General features: G+C 37.0%; 1 protein-coding gene across 3 annotated transcripts in view; it reads right to left on the reverse strand.

The window, feature by feature from the left end:
- Positions 1-20,420, reverse strand: part of ERP44 (endoplasmic reticulum protein 44) — a 94,031-nt gene that overhangs the window by 39,568 nt on the left and 34,043 nt on the right. For all 3 annotated transcript variants that reach the window (XM_007089278.3, XM_042964754.1, XM_042964755.1), the window contains 3 exons: positions 17,312-17,384; positions 15,339-15,378; positions 11,117-11,232 (listed from right to left, as the gene is read on the reverse strand). In XM_007089278.3, coding sequence (XP_007089340.2) covers positions 11,117-11,232; positions 15,339-15,378; positions 17,312-17,384 — 229 coding nt within the window. The remainder of the gene's footprint in view (positions 1-11,116; positions 11,233-15,338; positions 15,379-17,311; positions 17,385-20,420) is intronic.

The following is a 20,420-nucleotide window of genomic DNA, read 5'->3' on the forward strand; positions in this document are numbered from 1 at the left end:
TCTAGGCTAATGGAGTCTGAGTGTTACCTGACAGGTACAAAGCAGACACTGAGCAGTAGAAGCGGGCTGTAAAAATATTCACCTGGCAGTAAATCTGGGAGAATCAGGGAGACCAGTAAGGAAACTACTGCAATAGACCTGGCAGGTATACCAAGAGTCTGTTTACAAACTTCAACATTACAACCTCTAGGTTGCCTTAAAATTCTAGTTATGGATAGAAAAAGATCGAATAAGACTTGAAGACTACTGGAAGAACAGACACTTGCCTGCTTAATTCTCAAACAATATCATGGCAGCAGGTATGCTGCATAATAAGGTGGCTTTTAATTATTAAGGAGCAAAAACCTTAAAATTACATTAATCAATAATCTCAGACATAAAGGTGAATTTTTACAAGCTTTGGTCAAAAATGATTTTAAGATAATTATAATGTGACATTTTGACAATATAACAAAGAATGATTTAAGGGGTATAATAAATGTTTTTTTTAATTAACTGGATGGATCAAATGTTAAAATGCATGTCAAAGGAATTATAAATTTCAGAAGGTTAACAGCTCGCTGATTAGAAAATTAGCATGTATTTTTGCTTCAGTGGTCACTTTTCCTTGAAATGCTCTGCCTGCCTGCCCGCCCACCACCTCGCTCACTCAGGCCCAGCAGGGTTCCACATGGGAAAAGTGCCTCAGCTCTTATCTCCGCAATGTGTCTCGCTGCTGTGATTACCCCTGGCAATGACTTCAACAGGAAGGTCTTACTGTTCTTCTGGTTCAGGGAGGAGGACCACTGCTGCCTCTGTATTTTTTCCATTCCCAAACCATGTCCTGCCCACATGGAGGGAAAAACAACAGGAATGAAACACCACAACAAAATAAAACTCTAAACAGAAAGATTACAAACAAAGCCTACAGGCTTACTCTGGATTCAGGCTGACACTGGGCATCCAAGTTCTGTTTTGTGCACACGAATTCTTCGGTGGATATTTTCTTCTTCTTCTTCCTTTTACTTTTTTAATGGAAATATACTTGATATATAACACTGTGTAGCTTAAGGCATACAACATGGTGGTCTGATACATTAATATATATACTGTAGTATGATTGTCACCTCTATCACTTCACGTAACTATCATTTTTTTGTGGTGAGAATTAAGATCTAGTCTGATCTTAGCAAGTCTGATGTTTTTAATATTCCAATATTGCTGTTTATAATAATTTTCTTATTCTTAATGACTCATTTACATATTGGTCTAACAAACGCTTCCCAATTTCCATTGTGGAAAGTTCAAATTGTATGGGAAGGCACACAGGTAAGAATAACTCTGGTATTTGGGAACATGTGCTGCTTAGTTCAAGGTCAGTTACAAAGTACTTTCCTAAAAATGCTAGCTAGCAAGAGTCTGAATGTTCTGCACCTTCCAACAGATAATGTATGAAATGGCTCTTGCTGAGTGCCATGCACCCTACAGCCACTGGAGGTCAGCAGAGATCCTGGTCCCACCAGGGGCAGATTGATGGGACTTTCTCCATCTAAAGCAGCAGCACCACCAGGGAGAGTGATGAATTTAACTTCCAAACTCCCCAGACAAGGAGGATGCAGAAGATGAGACAAAGGGAGACCATGAACGACAGGTGAAGCAAAGGCAAGTTTGAACTGTGTATATGTGTAGAAATTTTGGAAAAGAAAGACAATTACAAAGAATAAAACAGGTACAATTTGTAATCCAACCACCACCGAGGAAAACCACTGTTAACATTTTGATTATATCTTGCTGACTTTGATTAAAGTTGCGTAACAAGCAGTGACATGTTTCAATGGAAAAAAAAAAAACCAAAAACAAAAACCTCTAAGGTATTCAAAGAGTTAAGTGCCAGCATCAATACTTCCAGAATGGGTATCAGAAGCTTGGAAGAAAATCCTAGAAAAAGCAGGATAACACTCTTTAATCAAGAGCATTACCAACACTCTTAATGGCACAGAAGTCAATATTGTGTGGAAAAACACAAAAATCAATGACTCAGAATTGAAAAGTGGTGTATAACAGTCAGATTCTGAATGTGAAATTGTTTCAGGATTACTTGAACAAATTTATTTTCCTTTTTGGGTACATACACTAATGATATGACCAAAAAAAATCTTTAAGTCTAAAATAGCTCTTATCATAAAAAAATTCTAAGTGATAGGAAAGCACTGTGTTGTGTAATTTTTCTGTGGGTTTTTTTTTTTTTTCAGTTACAGATAAAAAGTGTGCCTTGTAATCAATGCCAAGTTAGATTTGATGAAATACTGCAGAAAATACTTAATCGTACTGTTGGGAGATAATGAGATAACTTATTTGAAGTACTTAATGGAATACCTACAAAACTAATAGTTCATAAAAGCTGGCTACTACTCATTACATTTATCCATCCATCTATTCAATAACTATAATCGTGCACCTCCTATGTGCTAGGCATCATTCCAGTGCTGGGGACACAAGGGTAAAAAGACAAGGTCCTTGCTATTATAGAGTTTACATTTATTATTATAGAGTTTTATTTTATGGAGTTTATAGAGTTTACATTTATTATTATAGAGTTTTATTTTATGGAGTTTATAGAGTTTACATTTATTATTATAGAGTTTTATTTTATGGAGTTTATAGAGTTTACATTTATTATTATTATCATTATTATTTTATATTATTATCATCACTATTACTATTACTGCTACTTTGTTTCCACAGGCTAGAATCTTAAATGAAATTTGTAAAAACTTGTAATACAAAATACAGGTAGCAAAAAGATGTGTGGATTCCGTAAGTACAGTATAAGAGAAACCCTCTATAGTTATTGGTGACTTACTATACAGGGTTTCTCTTATACTGTACTTAGCATACTTAGTATACTTAGTGTACTTCTCTTATACTGTATACCAGAGATGTAGAGATTCCTTTCATGGACCCTCCAGATAGGACAAACTAAAAGGGTGATTGTGAGCTCTGTGACATGGATGAAACTTGGCATCTTAGTCCTATGCAGGATGAGGGAGGACACCTGTTCTGCTGCCATCACAGGACATAAATGCCCGGTGGGTAGAGAAGAGGTTGTTCCACATTTTACTCCTTGATTCTGTGTCTTTAATTGCCTCGACTTCCTTTTTTTTTTTTCTCTTCCTCCTATTTTGTTCCCTTCGTTAAGTGCAACATATGGAGGGGTGCCTCTGTGTCAGTTAGGCGTCCAACTTCAGCTCTGGTGACGATCTCATGGTTTGTGGGTTTGAGCCCCGCGTCGGGCTCTGTGCTGACAGCTCAGAGTCTGGGGCCTGCTTCAGATTCTGTGTCTCCCTCTCTCTCCACCCCTTCCTGGCTCACGCTCTCTTTCTCTCAAAAATGAATAAATGTTAAAAAAAAATTTTTTTTTTTAAATAAATGCAACAGTGGAGAATTCAGGGACTTTGGAAGTGAACTAAATTTTAACCCTAGATGAGGGTCATTTAAGCTGCAAGTTTTACGCTGGGGTTTCAAAAAATATACCTCAACTTAAAACGTTGGAAACTTCCTGATGACACTCTAGTGTTAGTCTGAGTTCAAAATTCTGCTTCCATATTTCCCAACCTCCCCAACCTATTTTTTTTTTTGTTTGTTTGTTTGTTTGTTTTGTGGGGAGACAGGTTGGGGGAGATCAAAGCTGACGCATCTAGCTCACACACAGAAACAAAAGAGCTGACTGGGTGAAATCAGCCTGTTACACCTACCTTTTGCCTTCTTCCTTTCTCCAGTTCTAAGTTCTCAACCTAGTTAGCTGAACCTTTGAACACAAAGTCCTAAGAAGGGCATATAAAGAAGTGAAGTCAAGATAGGGCAGAAAGCACTCCACAGGATGCTGATGGGTGGAAGAGGGAGAGAGAAGGAAAAATACAGGCAGCAAACTGAAGAAGGCTGTCCTGTGACTGCACGGAGATGGGTTTTCCTGGTGGACTAGTAAAGTGGCGCAGAGGACAACTCCCAAGGAATTCCCAACACGTTCTAAGGAATGAGTACATGCATTGCCTCCCTAAGGAGCTACTTTGAAAATACTCACTTGGAATGTTTTTTTGAAAATTAGAGCCATTACATTTTTATATTGTCATATAATTATGTTGTTTGTTTTCTGACTTTATGGTCTCACCTCATCCTTAATTCTTAAACAGGGCTGATAAAAGAAAGACACCAGTAACACAGCATTGGTGGAAATTCCCAAATGCAAGACAATATACAAAATTTATGGCTTAGACAGATTTCACAACTCAATTCAGACATGGGTCACACCTCAATTTGAGCTTGCAACACATTATGAAGCAATGAATAGTCATTAAAGATTTAAAAAATTCAGTGCAAGCAACGGCTGATTCATACACTCTGCCTCATTAATTTCTTCCAAGAACCTATACTGGGTTTTATCAAGTCTCTCAGAATTAACTGATAAGATAAGCCGGTTTCCTTTAATTTCAGCTTGTGGTGGGGATTTCTATTTCTTAATATTAACCCATCTTTGTATTATGGGCATACATGCCACTTGGTAATGGGAGAATATTCACAAAAGCATATCCACCTTCCATGATACCCAGTGGTAAGGCAGACATGCTAATGTCCAGGAGATGGCAACTTAAGAAAGAAGGTAGTTTTGGGACCAATAAAATGGCCTCAACTGCCATACCTGCTCACGGGAGGTTTCACTGAAAAACTCAGACAGCCACAGAGAGAACCGTGCGTCAGTTTCCAAAAGTCATCGAGTGACTCTAAGTAGCCCTCAAGATGTCAGCAAAAGTCTATTCAAGAAAATTCTTTTCACATTCAATGACCCTCCGCAAGGTCATTTATCACAGTGAAAATAAGCAGAAAACGCAATTAACAATATCACAATACACCTGTACAGAACAGATTTCAAGCTTCTTCCAAACACATTTTCTCAAAAATTCTCAGGCAACAAGACCCTCCTTCCTGCTTCTTAACCAAAGGCAAATTACAGGTTCAGAGACTTTTTATACCAACTTCTTATTCTGAACATTTTAAAACTTACAGAAAATATGAAAAAGTAATAGAATGAGCACCTGTATACCCTAACCTAGATGTAACATTTTATCACGTTTGGTTACCACATTTCTCTCTTGCTACACACATGCACTCACGCCTTTTATGGCAAATGCTGACTCAAGTTCAGTGATTTTTAAGTCACTTGTCCATGTATATGTAACTTTTATAAGTGGTGGGCTTCTGGTATTAGAACAGAGTTCTTACCTTTTTGTTTTTTTAAGTTTTACTTATTTATTTTGAGAGAGAGAGAGAGAAGGACCAGGGGAGGAGGGGAGAAGAGGAGAGAGAGAGAGGGAGGGGAAGAGAGAGACAGAGACAGTGAGACAGAGAGAGAGAATCCCAAGCAGGCTCCACACTAGAGCCTGACGCAGGGCTCAAACCCACGAACCATGAGATCATGACCTGAGCGGAAACCAAGAGTAGGATGCTGAGCCACCCAGATGCCCCCAGAGAATTCTTATCTTACTGGAGGGCTGGGCCCCACAGTATAAAACAATAATAACAGAAACAACAATACCACATATGAGTAATTTCATTTTTGTTTCTACATTGACCCATTATAAAGAATTTAAACAGACTATGATATAATTTGTTACAGACATTTTTAGTAATTTTTATATAGAAATTGGGTGAATTCTCAGCTTTGATGAAAAATCCAATTTAACTGACTTTATTTTGACCTCAGGATACTAGAGTTGCCTGGGACGCACTGTGTGCTCCTGGGCTCCGGTCTGGCCCTTCCACTTACTGTGGAACCCTCTGGCAAGTCGCTCAGCCCCTCCAAGTCTTTCAGCGCCTTCATCTTTACAGTGATGGCACACTCCCGCTCTCTCAAAGTCTCACGTTCATTCCCACCTCAGAAACTTCACACCTGCTCCTCCTTCTGTCTGAAATACTCTTCTTCCCCTATTTCCCTTAAGAATTTCTACTCTTCCCTCAGGTCTTGTAGGTCTGTCTCAGAAAGCATTCGCATTACCTCACAGCATCCAACACCTCTCCTCAGAGCAGCTATCACAACGAGCAACTGTGTATTTGCTACTCTTGCTTTCTGGGTAGATGTGGTTCATTGCTGTATCTCTAGAACCTACGCATGCCGCATGACAAAGGGTATGTATGTAAACATTTCTGCTGGGTGAAGGAATAACACTATCTGACTCAAGGGGCTGTGGGGAAGAGAACCGGAATAACGCATGTGAAAGCACACCTAAATCCAAGTAGACGCTACATCAACTGTTTTTTTCCGGCAATTTGACTAGAAACTTTTTACAGGAACTTTTCCAAGAAATAACACTCTTACTTCGGCTGGGAAGTCTGGGTGACACAGTGCATCAGAAGCAAGGCAGACAGACTAAAGTATCAGAGGGCAGGACAGAGTAGGCTGCCATGATGCCAGAAGGTGATTAATGAGAATCAGACATATGTGGGCGGGATGATAGCTGCGTTCTGAGGTCACCTTCTGCCTTTGCTAAAAAAGCTTTCTAGAGATCTTCTGCCTCACAGAAATTAATCCTGAAGCAGCAAGTAGGTACACCTGGCTAGAAAGAATACTGGAAGGACATACAGACCACATAAAGTAAAACTGCTTTTAGTCACATACAATAATTGTCTAAATAGAAAATCCTATTGTATCTACATAAAACCCATTAGAACTATTAAGTACCAGTTTATAAGATCAATACACAAAAAATTAGTTGTATTTCTAGCAACAATCAGAAATTAAAATTTAAAAATCAATGCCATTTATAATAGCACCAAAAAATAAAGATGTGTGAGACCTAAGAAAAAACACCAGACAAACCCAAATGAGGGATATTTTACAAAACAGCTAACCAATGCTCCTCAAAATTATCAACTGTCAAGAAGACCTGAGGTCTAAATGCAATATCCTTAATCTTGGAACAGAAAAAGAGCATGAGTAAAACAACTGATAAAATCTGAATAAAGTCTATAGTTTACTGATGGTAATACACCAGTGTTAGTTTCTTACTTTTGACAAATGTAATCTTAATCTTAATGTAATATGTCAACATTTGGGTAAAGTGGGTAAGGACTATCAGGGAACTCTCTGTATTATCTTGGCAACGTTTCCCCCTCACTTTGGTGAGAAATTAACAAGCTGATTCTAAAAGTCATACAGAAATCCACAGCAACTAAAATAGTAAAACCACTTTGAAAAAAAGTACAAAGTTGGAAGATTTATACACTACTGACTTCAAGACTTATTATAAAACTACAGTAATCTAGAAACTGACACATATATGGTCAGTTGATTTTGGCAAAGATGCAAAGTCAATGAAGAAAGGACAGTCCTTTCATCAAATAATATCACAACAGCTTGATAACTATAGGCAAAAAAATGAACTCTAACCCACACATTGTGCCACATGTAAAAATTATCTCCAAATTTGGATCACAGAGCTAAAAGGAAATGTATGATCTATGGATCATAGAGCTAAATGTAAAACTTCATGCTATGAAATTTATGAAAGAAAACATACCAGAAAATCTTTGTTATCCTGGGTGAGACAAAGACTTCTTAGATACAGCTTCAAAAGTATAATCCATTTTTAAAATGGATAAATTGGAGTTCATCAAATTAAGAATATATACCCTTCAGGGGCACCTGGGTGGCTCAGTCAGTTAAGCATCCAACTCTTGATTTTGACTCAGATCATGATCTCACAGTTTGTGAGTTCGAGCCCTGCATCAGGCTCTGCACAGACATCACAGAGTCTGCTTGGGATTCTCTCTCCCTCCCTCTCTCTTTGTTCCTCCCCATTTGTGCTCTCTCAAAATAAATAAACTTAAAAAAAAAAAAAAAAAAGAATATATACCCTTCAAAAGATACTCTCAAACATTATTGGAAGTCTCACACTTCCTGATTTCAAAACTTATTATAAAGCTACAGTCATCAAAAAAGTGTGGTACTGGTATAGAGACAGATATATAGACAGATGGAACAGAGAGCCCAGAAACAAACCCTCACACATACAGTCAAATGTTTTTTGATGAAGGGTACCACATCATTCAGTGGGGAAAGGACAGGGTCATCAACAAATGGTGTTAGGAAACTAGATGTCCACATGCAAAAAAATGAAATTGGATCCCTACCTTACACTCTATACAAAAATTAACTCAAAACTGATAAAGGCCTAATCACACAATCTACACTGTAATACTCTTGGAAATAAATGTAGAAGAAGAGTTCCAGAACACTGGGTTTGCAATGATTTCTTAGCTATTGCCCCAAAAGCACAGGCAACAAATGTAAAAACAGATAAATTTGACATCAAAATCTGTAACTTCCAGGGGCGCTTGGGTGGCTCAGCTGGTTAAGTGTCTGACTTTGGCTCAGGTCATGATCTCATAGTTTGTGGGTTCGAGCCCCACATCGGGCTCTGTGCTGACAGATCAGAGCCTGAAGCCTGCTTCGGATTCTGTGTCTCCCTCTCTCTCTGCCCCTCCCCTGCTCATGCTCTCTCTCTCAAAAAAAAAATAAACATAAAAAAATAATAACAGTAATAAAAATGAATGATAAATGCAACAATCTCAAAATAACCAGGCTGAGTAAAACAACAACAACACACACATACAAACACATACACACACACAATACAATGTATGATCTCACTTATACATAATCCAGAAAATGCAAACTAATCTCTTATTAACAAAAGCATGGTCCCCTGAGATTGATGGGGGAAGAAAGGCACCACAAAAGGAAACAAGAAAAATTTGGGGAATGACAGATATGCTGATATTTTGATTGTGGTGATGGTTTCATAGGTGTATGCATGTGTCAAAACATTAAATTTTATAATTTAAACTTGTGCAGTTTATTTTACCTTAATTATATCTGAATAAATCTCTTAAAAACAAAACCAATCCTACCAAAGAACAATCTACCTAACAGACATTTCTCCCGAGACCACAGGATTCTTAAGGTCCTTCCAGTTCAGAAACTCTACGTTATAGCTGGCGCATGAGAAGTGACCCAGGGCACAGTCTGTCTTATAATCTCTAAAGAGAAAGTGGAAAATGTGAATAAATCATCAATAAGGATTTCATAACATCACTTTTAAAAAGTGAAGAATTGCACAGAAAAAATAAAATATTTAGAGAGAATACACAATGTCTCAGATATAACTTTCATTGGTAAAAAATTGACTTTGTAGCTCTATCTGGTAGATCAAGAAGCATCTGAATTACGGCTGTTTACTCCCATAAAAAGAGAGCCTGATCAATAGTAGTAATGTCAGGTTTATCTCAAAAGTAAGTTAATCTTAGTTTAAAAAACAGAATAAATAATATTTATGGTTCAACAATAGTTCATTTTTCTTCCCAATGACTTTAAGTTTAAAAACACAAGTTCAGATTTTATGGTCCAAATTCAGTGAAAGTAGGAACAACTGTCTGTACTGTAATGTCTAATTAAATACATAAAAAATAGAAAGATTTAAAATGAGAACCCATTACCAAAAACATCATATCTGTCAGCGAAAAGTAGGAGGAAAGATCCAGAAAGCAGTGTGAAAATGCAGTCCACACCTGTACTGAAAATCTTTTACTGCTTCCTTCATCCTATCTAGTTATGAATCTCAATAGACAGAAATTTGGGGGTATGGTTTATAAAATACTGAAATACTTTGCCGTTTGCCATTTCTCCACCAGTAAATCCCCACCAGTAAAAGTATTTGGTCAGATCTGGATTCTAAATCTGGCCTGACTAGACATTAAGCTCTATGATACTGAGTAAGTCACTTGACTTCCATTTCCTCATCAGTAAAATGAAAAGTTAGTGCACACACACACACAAATTCTAATTGTCAGGCTAAGAGCAAATGACAGGAAATTTGCAGAACGGAGCGTTCTGTACTCAGACCAACTTGCCAGTAACACGAGGCAACAAGCTTTTTTTTTTTTTTTTAACGTGTCATTTATTTTTGAGAGAACGCAATTGGGAGAGGGGCAGAGACAGGGACAGAGGATCTGAAGCGAGCTCTGGGCTGACAGCAGCAAGTTCAGTGTGGGGCCTGAACTCATGAACTGTGAGATCATGACATGAGCCAAAGTCAGACACTTAACTGTCAGCAGAGTCTGCTTGGGATTCTGTGTCTCCCTCTCTCTCTGCCCCCCACCCCTGCTTACATGCCCTTCCTTCCTTCCTTCCTTCCTTCCTTCCTTCCTTCCTTCCTTCCTCTCTCTTTCTCTCTCACTCCCTCTCAAAAATAAACATTAAAAAAAAAAAAAGCATGAAAAGAAAAAGTTCCTGCCTTTGAAGAACGGACACTGCAACGGTTGAGACAACTAAGACAGAATGAACCAGAGCTACAAACACAGTGAGTCTAGTACTATGAGAGAAGAGAACTTCACACCTGCTGGACACACTAAGGAGGGAACACCACTGCAGGCTCACTAGCTCAAGTTAGCAAGATTGGTCGTGTACACAGAAAACCAAGAGGCTTTTACAGAGGATGCTCTGTTGGGAGAAGTGAAATGCAAGACGCTGGACTGTAAGTGAGTCTAACCTAAGTTTCTCAACACTTTCAATATTTATAATCTATAACTACAGTTAATTACACCTCGAAGACAGTCTCAGCCAATTTTAGTGGAACCTTTTAAATAACAAAAACACACAAAAATCTGAGAGTTTTATTTGCAATGACTACAAATGGTATTTTTGTAGGTTCTAAAACTAACAGAAATCCATTTTCTCCTAAAACTTTATTTCAATTTTATTTATTAATTATTTTGGTATTCACTTTGGCAGAAAACATTGCTGGTTATAACTTACTACCTATATGCTTATTCTACTATATTTTAATTAAAAAATTAATTACTTCTCAGGCAAAATACAAACTAGTATTGTAAGTACATAAAGATTAAATATTAACATTTAACCAAAGTCACTAGAACCTTCCATCTAAAGTAGAACATTTTTTTTGAGCATTAAAAAAGGAGAGAGAGAGAGAGAGAGAGAGAGAGAGTGTGTGTGTGTGTGGGTGTGTGTGTGTAGAGAAGGGAATGAGACGATTTGTTCCAGAATTCCTATTGAGGTACTTACAGTGCTGATCACAATCAACTCTGGCAAACACTACTTGATTTTCATTTGGATATTCTTCCTTAATGACATTAGAAGCTTCCTCAAAAATTGGATGCAACATTTGGCTGAAACGACACCTATGCACAAAGAAGGATACCAATTAAAACAAAAGCAGAAGCAATAAAATCTTATTTCAGTTATCATCTACTGTTATTTAGTGTATGTACAATAAACAGCTTTTGAGACAATCACATAGTTAATTTAGTCATGGACCTGAATGTCATTCATTAAAGATGAAGACAAGTTTGAACTCAAAGCCTATTCCAATTTAAAGATTTTGGTGTTCTGCAGCTTAAGAAAATGGCCACTATAATGAAGCACACAGCTAAGGATCTCTCAAAGAGGCCAGAAACAAGTCTGATATAAGCCCTCTAAGATGTATCCACTTGGACTTATAACTATTAAGACTTGGCCATTTAGAGAAGAAATTAGCTTTCTCTAAATAATGAACATATTTTGAGACTACTATACAAAATCCTTAAGATGGTAAGTTTATTTCAAATACTAGACTGATTCGCTTGACTAGGTCAATCAAATCTCATATGCAAGTCAGCATACTAGATAAACAAGTGGCATGGAAAGGATATATAGTGTATATTAAACTCTTCACCCTCAAAATTAACCCCTGGTTAAAATAGGCTTTCATGTCTATAAACAAATATATTAAGTTCAGGAGCAAAAGTGCTAAATTCCTAAACAAGATTTCTTATTCATGTTTCCTTTGTCGTTTGTTTTGTTCTTACTTTTACAAAGGGACACAAACCCTACAGTATTTCAGAAACTTGTTTCTTCTAATTCTGACTGTCCCTTAATCAGGCCAACTACTTCACAAACATGCTATAGGTTATTAAAGGGACCTGATAAGAAAGAGAAGAAGAATCAAAATGAGCACACAGCCAGATGGGTTAGAATAGTTATTCTTGTATGAAAAAGGTATTAAGTGTTTGTTAACAAAAAAAAAAACAAAAAACAAAAAACAAAAAAACTATAACTGCTATTACTATTGCTTCCAGAGCCCTTTTCCACTAAGAGATTTACTTAAATGAAGCCTGTGAACTCTTTAATCCACATGATTAGGTCATACATATGAACTACAATTCAATGCAAGTCTGGTAAAGCCTGTAAAAGGATGCAAATTCTTATACTCCTCCCTATTTCTTTCTGTAGATACCTCCTCTGGCCCACTCACCTGACTTCCTAAGGAGATGTCCTAGAATATAGCAAGGAGACACAATCTGTATCTTCAATCTCTTGCTTTCAAGTGGCTCTTTCCTCTTTTAGCATTCTTAAATCTCTCCCATCTGGGATAGGTGGGTGGGGTCTGTGGACATCAGGGACCGTGTCTTATTTGACTATGTATTCTAGTAAGCATTTCAATATGTCTGTTAAATGATTAAATTGATAGAATGGAGGAACTGGAAAGGCTAGGTCCACAAGTTTGTAGTTTCTTATAGTTTGCTGAAAATATGGTGCTGGAGGGCAGGGGAGGCAAAGGCTGATAGATGGTTTCTTGAAGAATTAGGATATGGCCTAGTAAACAATTACTGGACAGGCTCCTGGCTTAAGGGCAAGGAAAAGACATACATTAGGGGCTCCTTCTTTCCAGACTGTCCAGTTTGCTGGCCAATAAGCATTTAAGCACAGGTTCATGCTTAAAACAGGATCAATTTTAATACCAGAAGGTGGAAGGGAAGGATGAAATAAAAGTCAATCAACAATATTATACCTTCATCCACATGTATCCAATTCACATGGAAAGTTACATTTATAAAAGTAACATAACAAAAGCAACAGATCTATTACAAAGGCCTTACGGGTCATCTGGATCCAATCTTCAATCTAGTGCTTGAATCAACCCTTTACAAACCAACCGAATGGGTAAGAGTCCTTGCAGGGACAATTTGGGGGTACTTACTAGTATGACCTAGTAGGGGGAAAAATAAGCTTTGGAGTCAGACATACCTGAGTTTAAATCCCAGTTCCACCACTTACTAGCCGTATGACCTTTCTCAATTTCCTCAACCTAAAATGGAAATTATAATACCTACCTGCAAGGTAGTTCTTAGCATTAAAAACAATGTATATAAAAAGACTGGCACAAAACAGCATCATCAGGGACCTACTATGGTTCATTACCCTCCGAGGCATATCCATATTTTTAGGCAGCTCTATTAGAGAATTCTTCCTTAAACTGTGCCACATTAATAACTTCCAGACAGAACTCAGAATGGAGCCTGTGAGACCATATAATATAAATCTATGTCCTGTGGCCAATTGCCCAAGTTTTTTTCAATTGAATAAAGAGTACTAATTCATGAACAACTCAAGGTATTCTTTGGGTAATATGTTTTCCCAAATAACTGCAATTAGCCCACATTTCCAATTCAGTTTCTAGGACAAGGTCAATGGCACGTTTTGCTTCCCTTTCTTACAACACACAAAATACCTCAAATAAGAGAACTGCGTTCTAGTTTTAACTCTGCCACAACTCTGTCAGGTAACCCTGGGAAGACACTTTGCTCCTCTGGGTCTCAGTTTCATTGCTAAAGTGGATTGGACTAGATAATCGTATACCAAATTTTACAGCTTTTGCTACATGTGAACAATCCTAATTTACCTTGGAAAATGCTACCTTGGTTATGCATTTTATAAATGGCATTTTCTCTGTATATCTTCAACATTTTACTGAAGTTCTTTAAATAACTACACTATATGTTATTCACTCAGTAAATATCTATTATGTACTTATTATCTGCTAAGTATTATGCAGAGAGCCTGGGGACGAATACTGAGAAAAGACAGATACAGTAACTTAAAGCTAAGGCTGTAGTAGGTGCCACCAAATAAACTACAGCATACAAGTGTTCCCAATGAGGTGAGCATGTAGTATTATGGAAAGACATAAAAAAGGGTTGGGATAAGGGTAGGAATATTGATCTAGGAAGGTGACCTGGAGAAAGTGGCATTTAATCTAAGACTCGAAAGATGATTAATACTTAAATTAAATGAGAGAAGAGTGACCCATCTAGGCAGAAAAAATACCATGACTAAAGGTCCAGTGACTAAAGAATATAGAATATTACAGAAACTGAAAGACGTTCAGTATAACAGGTGCAGAATGTGGGAGTGGAGAGAGGCAAGATATACAGATGTAGAGGTAGGAAGGGAGCAGGTCATTGGGGGCTTTCTAGGTCAAGGTAAAGGACTTTAGACCTAGAGTTAATGGAACATCATTTACGGGTTTTAAGATGAAGTGTAACCTTATTCAGTGTGTACTTTAGGAAAGACCATTCTGGCTTACTTTTTAGAGAACAGAATGGACACACGTAGGACCTGAGGCACAGAAAACAAATTAGGAGACTGTCACAGGAATCTGGGTAAACTGGACTGTGGCCTCAAGTAGGGCAGTGGCAACCAGTAGGCAGTAATAAGAGTAAAAGGGTCAAATAAAATGCAGATGGTCTAGGAATAAAGATTATGTGAGTGTTTCAAACCTCTCTGGCTCAAGCTCCCCACTTGAAATATTCTTTAACATCTACTACATAGTATGCCCTGGTTTTAAATGCCACGAATGCTGAGTAAGACATTATTTCCATCCTCAATGTTTCTTCCTGGCGCACAAATATAAAAAAAAAAATAATGTAGCAAGAAAAAAAAAGTGGTGTCCAGTACTACGTAAACACAAAAGACAAGAATCTGATTTAGACAGGGGGCAGAATAAAGGCTTCCTAGAAGTAGTAGACGATACATGTTTAAAAAGTGTCAACATGATTTTTCCTTCTAAACTTGCCACACCCACACCCTCACCTCCAAACACCGCTCTACAGGAAAAATACAGAACTGCAGTACTGTGTGTGTTGGGGGGGCGGGGTGTGAAAGAGAGGAAGAGAGAAAAGGAGGGAGGGATTTGAGTTTTTGCTACTACTTTTAAGATGTGGGATAATGGAATCAGATATATTTTTCTCTTAAAATACAAACGATCAGCAAATTAAGCTGTTCCCTTTGTGAATGAACCTTAATTGACTTTGTGCATGCAATACTATCTCACATATGAAAAAGGCTTCCCAATCACCCCTTTCTAGCAAAGAAAAATACACGCGTAGCAAGATGAAAGAAAAAAACTAAAAGATGCAACTTCATTACCCCTCCCCCCGCAAAAAACAAAAATAAAATTATTACTTACCAGTCAGCATAAAAATTTACTAAAGCAACATCAGCATTGTCTGAAATTGAAAAACAAAACCAAACAACCTAAGTTAATTATGTCTTTGTAACTGACATAATCCAAGATTTGGTTTTCCTCATGGTCTTCTTCCCATTTATGTAAAGGCCCACTAAAAATACACAATAACAATTAAGAAACCCGCACACAGGGTCATGGATAGGTTACATAATTTGTGGGAATCCATGATCCTTTTCTCTATATTCTCCATCTTTATACCTTCACTGAATGAATATAAAGCAAAAGAAGAATCAAACCCAAATCAGGCAAGTAAGCCACTAACTCATTAAAAGTGAAATGGAGGGGCACCTGGGTGACTCAGTCAGTTAAGTGGCCAACTTCGGCTCAGGTCATGATCTCACAGTTCGTGGGTTTGAGCCCCACATCGGGCTCTGTACTGACAGCTCAGAACTTGGAGCCTGCTTTGGATTCTGTATCCCCCTCTCTCTCTGCCCCTCCCCCACTTGTGCTCTGTCTCTCTGTCTCTTCGTCTGTCTCTCTCTCTCCCTCCCTCCCTCTCAAAAATAAATAAACATTTAAAAAAGTGAAGTGGAATGATCTGAGCTTTAACAATCTAGTTTTTGATCTCCCATATACATGAATAAACCAAGAAGTGACTCTGCAAGAAAATTCTATTTCACAGAAAAGACCTGTGTAACTAAGCTATGCGTAAAGCTCTTGTACAGCTCAGATGTCCCACCTAGTTGCAACAAGAAATCTACAACCAATAAAGTTGCAAAACATGTACATGTTCTAGTTCCAATCCATTTAACAGCTCTTCTCTGTTGCCAAAATAACTTAGTATCATCTGCATATGAGGATGTGAAGACAGGAGACTAAACGTACTACAGAGAAACTTAGATAAATTCACTCACTCACAAAAATAAAAGTTATTCTAGAATTTGAAAAATGAAAGGAGAATTTTTTGTAAGTTTCAATTCTCTTCTTCCTTTTTTACCTTCAAAGCACTTTTTATCCACTTGCTTCTTCATCTAAAGCAGTGGTTCACAAACTGCACTCCCTGGACCAGAAGCACCTGCAGCATGTAGAAACTTACAGAAATGCAAATTCTCAGGTGGGGTCTAGCAGTTTCTATTAGAAACTTGGAGCCAGGCCTAGCAGTCCGGATATTATTAAGTCCTCCAGGTAACTCATGTATGCTAAAGGTTACAGACCATTGCTCTAAAGAGATCCCACAGTGTAGGAATAGACATTTTAGCATTTAAAACCAGTTCCAAGGACACAAAACAGCATATGAGGCTCAAGAATAACTCTTTCACTTTTATTATTTTTGGTTTTGTTCTGCTTAAACCAGTGGAGGGCTTTTAAAAAGAAGAAGGTAGAAATCATTTATGCATTGTACATTTTCTTAAATCTCCTGAATTGTGATTTTTCCATCAACCATGTGTTCACCTTCCCTCTACTACTTTTAAAAACAGAAATCTTTTCCCTGCAAGTTAATTGTATCCACAATCACACTGTCAGCAAACAAGCAGTCAGTAAAACACTTAACTGGAGCAATGACAATAAAAGATATCAGAGTCAGTGAATTAGTCAAAAGTTAAAAAAGACAAAAGATGTCTAGACTGTGTCCTAAGACCACAAACTTTTAGTACTGCACAGTGGAGACTCCTGGCCTCTAATCTAAGTAGGCTCTAGCAAAATACGAATTGTTAAGGTGGCATTTATGACAAGACAAAGAAATAAAATGAGATTAAAGTTTATTTGTAACACATAAAGGAGACATACACATTTTAAGAAATTTTACTGAAAATCAAAACCAAAAGTGTTTTGTTAATTCAGTAAACCATGGAAATAATCAGAATGCCAGCTCCTCAAGCTGTTCTAGTAATTGGGATTTAACTTTGTTTTTGTATATAAACTAACTCTTTATAAAGAAGAAAAGTGTACTTTAAAAATATCAAGGTACTTACTTAAAATGTCATCTATATTTTCTGTATCAAGACTTGTTATTTCAGTTGTTACAGGAGTAAAAACCCAAGTTACCTGGAAATTTTAAAAATGTGAAATTAATAAATGTTTCCACAAAAGGTAAATATTGCAGAAAGTCTAATAAAAAGAAAATTTATGCGTAAAGTTGGTTCCACTTGTTATTTACAAAATCATCCATCAATTGGTTTTAATTTTTATTATCTTTATTTTTATTTTAACCCTTCACTAGATCAGTGAAACAGGGGAAGTACTAACTTCTTAAGCCTAGAAACTGATCAAATAAATAAGACTTCCTATACATCCAAAAACACAAAAGCAATTGTTTCTAAACAATGGAGAAATTAAGAATTTTTTCATTCTCTTAAATTAATATTTCAAGAACTTTACGGAGCAACAAGAAAAAAATGTACTGGCTTACTATCAATTTTGAAAGAATACAAACTAAAGCTAAGTTTGCTGACTCTATCCCTACCATGTTTCTAAGATAAAACAAAATGATAAAGATAAGAATTCAAGAAAGACTTTTAAGTTGTGAACCAGAAGCCTTTCTTGCCTCATCTCACATACTGGTGATAACAATGTGTCAAGGGACAGGCTATTAAAAGAGAGTAAGAATTTTCTGCTTCCAAAACATTAAACCAAATTTCAAGTTTATCAAAGACAATATTAGCTTGCCATCTGCAAAATAAATACAAGATTCAACTTTAAACTAGCAACTGTTCACTTAGTTTAAAAGGCAGTACACTTAGTCTATTTTATTTTTACGTTCCACCTTTAATACACCTTGTGTTTAAGGAAATCCATTCACTGAACCACAGCTATTGAAGACAACTAATGTCAGGGGTCCTGGTAAGGCACTGATGGCTACTCCCCTGCCCACCCATTTCACAGACGCTGTAGTAATCACTACAGTTACCACTCGAAAAATTTTTACTTCACCAACAATTCAATTTCTGAATGGTACAAAGAGCCATGTTGATGCTGATATGCAAACAAGCCCAGCTAATTATTTGAAATATCTCTGTACATTCATTATTTTCTTAGAAAAAGCCAAACAGCACTAGCCTTATTTTCAAGTTACCAAAATTGAGTAGCCAACAGTGGACTACTATTTCTGCTAGCAACCAATAAATTATACTCTACTAAAAGTAAGCTACGTAAGTTAAAACCTCTGAATGTTTGACATATATAACTAGTTGCATCATTTTTAACACCTTAAAAGTTAACTGGAGGCGAGCCTGGGTACCTCAATCAGTTGAGTGATCTCACGGTTCGTGAGATTGGGCCCCACGTTGGGTTCTGCACTGACAGCACGGGGCCTGCTTAAGATTCTCCCTCTTTCTCTGCTCCTCCCCTCACTCTCTCTGTCTCTCTCAAAAATAAAGTTAAAAAAAAAAAAAAGGGAGTGGGAAGAAGGAAGTTTTACTAGGCAAAAAAAAAAAAAAAAAAAAAAAAAAAAAAAAAGTGGGTTGGTTATTGAAAGTCACTTTCCTTTTGGGGATGGCAGAAGTCTATTAGGCATATTACCTAACTAGTGCTGATCAGGTATTTCTTGGCTGACTGGTTTAAAATTCCATTTCTGGGAGAGCTAAAACTGTAATTAAGTCTTAGTTTGGTAGCACGGGGCTTAGCATAAGTAACTCCATTTGAGCCTGTTTTGTGTTTAAGAAATCCAGATATACTGATAAAAGATTTTGGAGTGAATTGTGTGTTGAAGAAAAATTCAAGGTGAAGCAAAAATATACAATTAAGCAACAAAGTTGGTCTTTATCAAAGTCATCATTAAATAACTTGACATTTATGAAGTATCTACTAGGTACCAAGGGCACAAATGCATAAGGCATGGTATGCTCTACCATCAGGAGCTCTCAAAATTGTGGTAGTAAGGAGGGGAGAAAAATGTTAAATACAGATTACAGTCTTCAGTTGTATGATCTAACTAACCCCATTTTTGAAGAGTTACTTATCCATCAAAGTACGTTTATAAAGAAGTATATTCTAAATTTAACTGCTTTCTACTTTGAAATATTTACATGGCAAAAGTATTTAAATGCCAGATGATAAAAAAATCGAGGCAACACTCAACCTGGCTGCATTAAATACCTGTTACTTTAGAAACATGGCACCAATAACCATGCAACTGATAAACCACATTCAGCTAGCAGCTGTGTTTAAGAGGGCCCAAAGCAAGAAAACAGTCTCTGACCCAATCATCTCTGCACCCTGTAGGGTGTAAAGGAGGTGTTTTATCATTAACATTTTTATCAATATGCAGTGTAAAGGAAAAGACAGCCTGTTTATTTGAATTGTTAGCAAGCTCCACTAGTCTGACAAATTGTTTCTTTTCATGTCAGCCCTAAGTCTAAACAAAATTCTTCCAGGGAAACATCTTCATGTGTTAAATTCTATAGTGCTTAAGTAAAATAAAGACAAGTGGCTCTAAACCAGGAAGAGAGGAGGGTAATCATTCATCTAAAAGTTAAGACTTGAAGTAAACTTTTAAATGTATTTTCTTTCAAAGAAACGGCAAAAACCTACAAAGACATTTTGAATATGGAAGATCTTAACATACATGGAGAATATTACCCTCTGATGATGAAATATTTAGACAACATATGTAAATACACAGACATAAACTTAGGAAATATTTTACAAGTTGGTCATTCTCTTCAGTTCATTACCTCTTTTTCTTGCCAACAGAGAAGAATCTCCAATCATCTAGAAGTCACTGCATAACTCCATCCACATGCAATAAGTACCAAATATTAAACATTTCACTCTGAGATGTGTCTAGTGACATGATCTTATTACATAAAAGGCCCATTGGTAAAAAATGGTATTGCACCTTAATTCATCAAAAAAAAAAAAAAAAAAAAAGGGTGATAGGCTACCTTTAAATAGAAGCTTCTTCAACAAGTAAAGAGTATTTTCTACCCTTAGCAGGTTTTTTAAGAGGTGTCTGGGTGGCACAGTTGGTTAAGCATCCGACTCTTGATTTCAGCGCAGGTCAGGATCTCACGGTGAGATAGAGCCCCATGCCCGGCTCTGTGCTGACAGCATGGAGCCTGCTTGAGATTCTCTCTCTCTTCC

Source organism: Panthera tigris, chromosome D4, assembly GCF_018350195.1.
Source record: "Panthera tigris isolate Pti1 chromosome D4, P.tigris_Pti1_mat1.1, whole genome shotgun sequence".
Taxonomy (NCBI): Eukaryota; Metazoa; Chordata; class Mammalia; order Carnivora; family Felidae; genus Panthera; species Panthera tigris.